Genomic DNA, 7,696 nt, shown 5'->3' with positions numbered 1-7,696 from the left:
TCGTTGCTCAGAACGATACCGTCGACGCGACGATCGAATTTCTTGGGCGGTCGAATCTTCTTATCCCGCGTCTTCCAGTCGGTCTGCCTGTCGAAGGGTCGAGTGACCCTGAGGTATCCTACCGCGCCCTCGCTCGGGGTCGCCGTGAACGGCGGGGCGATGGTATCCTTGCGGAAGGACCCGCTGTGTCCTCGCACGTTCACGTAGACCTTGGGCCGGCCGCTCTTCAGGTAGTACAGCTTCTCGTCGAGACTCGGCAGCTTCGGTGGGTTCAACGATGCGCGTTTGTCGTCGTCGAAGGTGTTGGAGTTCGGCAGGGGTGGGTGCGCGTGAAAAGAGTGAACTATTCTGTTTGCTTTCTATATAGAACACTGTATTTGACAGCACAGATAAGAATATAAATTGCGAATCTTACAAATTGTTTGAAGTTACGTTCACGGGGATCGCTTTCGCTCTGGAAAAGTCTCACGTGTTGAGCGTGCTCGCTTCGTGCGCGGTCTTATGCGGATAAGCTCCTCGTGGCCCCCGGTGGGCCTCGCGGTACAGTTTGCGCAGTCGCGCTGCCGCCCCTTCTTTTTGCGAACGTTCTCGCCAGTGCTTCGCGCCCCGATATGAGCCCGGATTATTTCGGCATTTCCTAACAGTCCAGACAATAATTCGGACTCAGGCCCACGTCTCGTACACCGAGGATCGAGTGCGGGATCACTTCGGGATTCGGATAGTCGTCGTTCGTCGGCGTTCGCTGTTCCTCTTTCAGCATCGTGCGCATCAGACCCTGCAAATTCGCGGCGTCCATCTCGTCCGGGTTCTGCAGCTCGATCTCGAAGAGCCTGCGACGAAGAGAGAGGAAATTCAATTTCACTTAATTTCATGTAGATTATAGCTTTTCGCTAATACGAAACGAGCGCCGAAGATTGATATCGAACGGATGGAGCTTTGAGACGTCGGATAATCAACCGTAAATATACGGTATGAGTAGCAGATAGGAACAGCATAACGACGAAGCTAATCGGATATTAGCGGTAGGCATTGAGCGAGCGGCGAGCGCGGGAGATTGCCTTTTTTTATTTTCACAACATTACGAGGTTAATCCGATCACGATTGCAGGTGTCATTGTTCAGAAATGCCACTCTGCCCAAACGTATTCGCGATTATTAAACCGCAGCGATCGCGGCCGTAGTGCCGCACGGGCGCGGGGCGCACGGAGAGAGGAGAATCGGGAGACAATCGGTTTGTCTAGCCTTAATCGCGCTTACTATTTTACTTTCAAAATTACCGGTTGCGCCCGGCGCGGCGCGCGGCGTATCGGTGCCGAAGATACGAATTGTGGTCACGTAAATCTGCCATCGTTGAAATTACACGGGAGTAATTACCCGACCGAGTTTCTCACGTTTCTCGTGCGCCGCAACGAAGGCGGCTTTTCATTCGCGCTAATTGGGCCGCTTTCCGCCGCGCCGGTGGGAAAGAACGGCGTTTCAGTTAGGATTTTCCTCTTTTGTTCGAGCGATTTAGAATCGCGAGCCCGAAGTAAATATCGTTTCGTAATCGCGGGTGAGTCAATTGAGAGAGTTTCCCGAAAAGGAGTTAAAGTAGAGTGGAATAACGCTGCCATCGTTGTCCATCCGTTAATATTTAGCGAAATACATTAGTAAAAAAAAAGCTTAGAGTTCAATAAAATTTTGCGTTATACGTTAAATTAAATTTACGATCAACTTATCCGAGTGATCCTCGATAATGTCTTATTATACTATTTCAAGACCAGACTTCGATTAAAGATCGATCGGGCGATAACAATTGACGGACATAATCGATCAGTTCGAACGAGTTCGCAATTCTAAACGCGAAACGAAAGTGAATTGCCGGTGCAGCGTGCGCGGTGCGACGGTCGTGGAATATAATATCGATACCGGTCGGCGATATGAAAAAAAAAAAAAAAAAATGACGTGGAAAAAGCCGCGGCGGATGAACGTTGGCAAATCGATACCTGTAGTCCTCGGTATCGGGTCTCTCCATAACATATATATTTTTAAATTTATTCATTAAACGAATTGTGTAAATAGAACCGCAACCATGATTAACAATGATTCGTGTACAATTAATAGTACATGACTTTCTGCATTTATGTATAAGTATAATTATGTGTACACAGGATGGAAATTATTTTCTAAAATAGTGGGCCAATGGCTTTTAAAAGTGCATATAGTGTTTGGAAAATTTAGAATTGATTTTTTTAGATGCAATTTTTTTCACTTTTTAATTTTTGGTAAATATTTGGACACAACCCTTTAAAGATGAGTATTTTTTTTAGTATACCGCGGTTTATTTGCCATGCCTGTCCTTAAAAGGTTTAAATCTTAAATTAAAATTCTTTTAAAGTCCAGTTGAAATTACATACGAAGTAATATTTTGTTACTCATTTTCGTAATCTACATAAAAAATGTTAAGTCTATAGACTTTATTATTAATTATAAGTTATTAATTATTATAAATATAAGATTATTAATTAAAAATTAATTTGAAGATTATTGAATTATGAAAAATATTAAATTTTAACGAATTTTAAGAAGAAATTAATTCAGAATTTAAAAACATCAACAAATTCTGATCCACTATTTCAGAGAGATACACCCTGTATTAAACACGTTACACCGCATACAAATGTCCAATTGCTGTACAATTACCGCCCATCACCATCGTTAAATTACACTATTTTCCACAAGTCAATGCAGTTATGATTTTCGTACAATTAATATATTATATAGTATATATAGTACAAGATATCGTATATATAACGATGCATCTTCCGCGAACATTATCTCAAACGTACCTGCTGCTTTAAAAATTATTTTACGAACATTAGTTGTAACGTTGAAGTCCATTACTTATATTTTAATAAATAAATAAATTACACATATTTTACTCATTTGGATAAAATTACCAGTCATCCATAGATATATTATAATGTCTGTAATTATTGTGCATTATATATATACATATCTATTAATTATATTGAATAATTTGGAAAGTAATTATGTGCGCTTTTTATTTAATTTCGGCAAAGAAATTAATATCGATTTTATTCAATTATAACAATTTATTGCGCAATAATAATCCTGTAAAATGGACTTTTTTTTTATTAACCTCAGAGTTAATGGAGGTACGTTCGAGTGCATTTCGAAATGCAATACAGGGAAGGCTTGGCAAGATTCATTCTTTAAAAGGTTTCATTTTAATCAACGAGATACGAAGATTATATAACGCACATACATATACAGGATGGGGTGAATGTGCCCTTATTATATCACAGAGAGGCGTAACAAAAATATAAAATAATTTAAATTTTATAGTATTTTGTATATGTGAATCGTACACACTCATGCAATGGCTACGTGTTTCGTGATTCGTCCTACAAATTTTTAACATAGTAAATTATTATTAATACAATAATCAACGCGATATATTTCAACACTCATGGACGCATAATGTTTTGCTATAATTTATTAATTTAATGTATTACTCTGGTAACACATTATATTTCCCACTTAATATGTTGACTGACGTGCATCGAATTATTTAAAAGTAATCCGTTTACTTAATTTTATGAACAGAAGCTATATATTGATACGCGTAGCGACGTTATTTGTAGGACAAATCACTTTGCACTATTATTGTCATTATCACTCGGTTCGCACTCTCTCTCTCTCTCTCTCTCTCTCTCTCTCTCTCTCTCTCTCTTCCATTTTCTTTCTTTTTGTCTGGATACTTTTTGCTCTGTGTTTTATTCTTTGAGTTTCTTTTCTCATCGTTTTCCCTCCGCTTCATCGTGTACTCTTTTCTTTTCTATCCGTCTTTTCATTACTCTTTCTGCCTTTTTTATTCTTTTACTTATTCCTTCCTCCGTTTTACCGCTACAGCTAGCTTCTGACAAAATTAAATTCTGAAAAACGAGATGTAAACTATATTAAACAGTTCTCAGTTTTTCCCCTGAACTTGTCCTGCGCAAATGTGTCAGGTTTAACATATAGCACGTATACACGGGAATCTCAGAAGATGATGCGTACCAATATAATACGGTAACTCCAATACTTTTATCTCTTTTATAAGCGATATCTTTAAATTACAATTAATATAGAAAGCAACCGCGTTTTCGTTAAAATAAAAATCTTGGAGAACAGGAGCTCATCTATACCGTATTTCCAATTGTAGCCGTTTTTCTGCGATACCGTGTATACGCGGTGTCTACGTGTATCAAACATAGACACCCAACAGTATGCGTTATGCGTATATATGTGCATAGACGCGAATCGCGTATAGGTATGAAGAATAAAAGTTTAGTTTTGTGCTGATATACAACAGTGATAAATGCTAATTCGCTTATCTTGGCTTACATGTATGCATACAGTTGATGCGTACGCAATACGTACAATTTATGTACAGTGTTTTATCATTATAGGTATAACTTAAATTATAAATTTTTAATTTTAATTATAATTTGCGCGTATATATGTACGCGATTCAAAGCTATTTTGACCAAGCTCCTTAAAGAAAGCACGATAAAGTTGTTCTCACAAACATATAATTACAAATTATGAATAAATAAAAATTCAAGCAAATTTTAGCAGTTTTAGCAAAAATTAGCAATAAATGAATAAGTAAATAAATTAAAGCTTAAAGCCAGAAATAGAGTAATTAAATCTCACGATACAATAAGAAGCTTGTAAAAGAATTAACATTTGAACCAAAGATCTGTGATATATATCTGCGTCCATTTTCAATAGTATAATTTTCCATTGTTATTAGAGACATCTGTTATTATACCTTTCGCAAAATACGCATTCTTCAAATCAATATTGTCTATCTAAACTATTCTCGCGCGAACCACCACGTATATATTATATAAGTATTGTTCGCAAAGAGTGCCTTACAATTAGATTTATGGAATTAATGAGAAGTGAGCGATATTAGTCCCATTAGTAATTGGCGATAGAAAAACTTGCGTAAGTTATTAATAAGTGTGAAGTGGAATTAGTTGGGTTTCCATGATGAAGAGTGTACAGTATAGATAGTAAAATTTTGTAATGCTTTTGTAACGCTTTCTTTTATATGTGTATATAATATATGTACACACATACACGTGCACGCGTACAAAGACTAAACTTGTGAGTTTTATCATGTATATGAAGAGGTACAAAATTTATATAGATATAGAATAGGCGTTGAGGTCCAAAAGGCTGTCTAATCCTTGCGAGTCATTTAGCGATCGTTTTTTGTTTTTGTTTTAGTAGTGATCGAACATGACGAGTTCGATCAACGATGTCGGAACCGTTTCACATGCTAATGTCCTCGATTGCGCTCTGTAAAATAAATTTTCTAAAAAAAAAGAAAAAAATATATATATATGGCATATTAAGACAAACTTACAGGGATTTTTATTCTGCATAAATGAATTTTTTTATCTTCAGAAGCGATTTTGAAAATAAAATTTTTTCGCGCATTATTTTTTTATATCATAAATATTAACGGCGCTTTGTATTATTGAAAGTCTACATAATTAAATATTTAAAATAAGATTGGAAAACATTTACTATAACAGATCTTTGTTTTAAGATTTAAAAAATTAAATTGTTCAATTCTCTCTATTGACGAATAAAAGAAAAAAAAATATATATATATATATATATATATATAATTTTTCAAGAGAAGATTTCAAAATTGAATTAATCCTAATTAGAAACTGAATACTACATTTTACAGAATAATTCCCATCAGTTCTCTATAATTCATCTATTAATTACAAGGATATTATCTGACATTCATTCTTGGTTATTATCGAAGCCTAATAAACTCTGCACTTAAACTTTTTTATCTGTGCTGAATAAATTTAAAAACATTTTCGAAGTGTAAATCGCGAAGGTACAGGCACGCACGCTATGTATGGGTCACTAAAACATACAGCAGCGATTCTTTAAGGAGTTATTATATAGAAAGGTCTAGCATCTCCCTTACATGCTAATTTATGATATTCTTAAAGCTAATCCTACATTAAACTCTAGTGATCGTCAAAACTTGTGACCCTTAGTTTTTAAAAGGCAATGTATCGTCCAAAGAATCAACATGTAACATTTATCAGGAAGTTATGGCGATTATGTAGGATCGTGTAACTTTTTTTTTTTATGGATGTAACGAAATCATCATATCTACTACGAGTCTTGTCAGCCTCAAAATAATTCCGACATCATCGAATACTGTAATCGGGCTTTGATTTTTCGTCGCATGGATCGCCTCGTCGTTGAACATGGAATGGATTGTAATCAATTGATCGGTTAACATGTTCGTGAAAAAATACATCCTGCCATTTTCCATCTATGGCGATAATTGTGCATCAGCTTTATGTATTTTATAAATAGTAATTATTTAATCATACATGTTTGGCATATATATTAGCATAGAAAAAGCGAACGATAATATAGAAAAAATTCAAAATTTATGAATTATTTGTTTCTAAAAAGGGGGGTGAATAATAAACGAATTATAGCGAATGATAAATAAAAAGTTCAATGTTTTGCTAACAACTACATGATCGGTTTTAAAGTTGTATAGCGTTAAGCGTTTGTTAGTCTCTAGTTTAGTTTAGTTTAGTTTAGTTCTGTAGATTAGTTTATAATCTAATTCCTAAGAGAGAGAAACTTACAGTTAAAATATTCGTAAAAGGGATCCAAAACGAATTAATTGCTTTAAAAGAGTTAATTGCTTAGAAAGAGATATGTAACAGAACACATAAATTTTGCTTCAGTCGGCATTTCAGTCGGCCGCGTTGAATCCCTTTAAATAGGTCTACCTATCTAATACTTAGAAGGAAGATTTAATTGCTGCAATTGATTGCAATTTGCACGATTTTTCAAGTAACAATCTAAATGCAAAATTTACTCAAACCATTCTAATTGTCCATATCACGATTTACGTAAACGATGGTGCGGATCACTTTGGAGCTCATTCGTGCTTGATGAATTCAGTATTCGACTAACTGAATAATTGCGATAATAATTAGTATTGGTTCGTGCGATACAGTAGTGTGCATACAATTTCGCTCATAAATTCCGTCATCAACAATATCGCGCATATTGCGACGCGATGGTCTAAATGACCGTTAACAGTAAATAGATTTGAGGATATGCGCTTGTAATGCGCATTTCCGTGAAACTTTATCTTATTTTACACAGATTATACATGTGCGTATCCTTCCCGATATTAAATATATCAAAGAAGGGGTGTGCAACACCTATACGAGAGCATTCAGGATTAAAAGTGATATTTTAGGATTGTTTCGCAAATCGCAGTTCTCTGGTTATTTTTAAATGGAACGCGGTTTTGTTTCTACTTCCTGAGAGGATGCCACATAGCGACCGGGCGTCGCAAGGCCGTTAACATTTGTCTCCAATGAGCCAGCGCTTTTCCCGTCGAGGTAGATCCTACAATAATGTGTCCTACAGAGTATGCCTTTGAATTTGTACCTTGATCTCCGTTCAATTCCGCCACCGTCAATCTCAGCTGTATAGTCTGAAAAAAGTTCATTATTTGATAAAGAGACGATTCCCATAAGGAGAAGGGATATAACCAGATACAAACTTGAAAGCTTAGATTTTGCTCGAGAACTATATAATATTCATGAAAGGAATTTGGTAATCTATTTGTCTAA

General features: G+C 35.8%; 2 protein-coding genes across 2 annotated transcripts in view; both read right to left on the bottom strand.

The window, feature by feature from the left end:
* Positions 1–2,040, bottom strand: part of LOC139814926 (uncharacterized) — a 3,056-nt gene extending 1,016 nt beyond the window's left edge. The window contains exons 1-3 of the mRNA XM_071781486.1: positions 1,985–2,040; positions 653–830; positions 3–311 (exon numbers count right to left, since the gene is read on the bottom strand). Of these exons, the coding sequence (XP_071637587.1) occupies positions 3–311; positions 653–830; positions 1,985–2,040 (543 nt within the window). The remainder of the gene's footprint in view (positions 1–2; positions 312–652; positions 831–1,984) is intronic.
* Positions 2,020–7,696, bottom strand: part of LOC139823170 (uncharacterized) — a 37,475-nt gene continuing 31,798 nt past the window's right edge. The window contains exon 16 of the mRNA XM_071795562.1: positions 2,020–7,557. Coding sequence (XP_071651663.1) covers positions 7,375–7,557 — 183 coding nt within the window. The 3' untranslated portion in view covers positions 2,020–7,374. The remainder of the gene's footprint in view (positions 7,558–7,696) is intronic.

This window comes from Temnothorax longispinosus, chromosome 1 (assembly GCF_030848805.1).
Source record: "Temnothorax longispinosus isolate EJ_2023e chromosome 1, Tlon_JGU_v1, whole genome shotgun sequence".
NCBI classification, from domain to species: domain Eukaryota; kingdom Metazoa; phylum Arthropoda; class Insecta; order Hymenoptera; family Formicidae; genus Temnothorax; species Temnothorax longispinosus.
The sequence above is the reverse complement of the archived record's forward strand: the minus strand, read 5'-3'. Positions and strand labels throughout refer to the sequence as shown.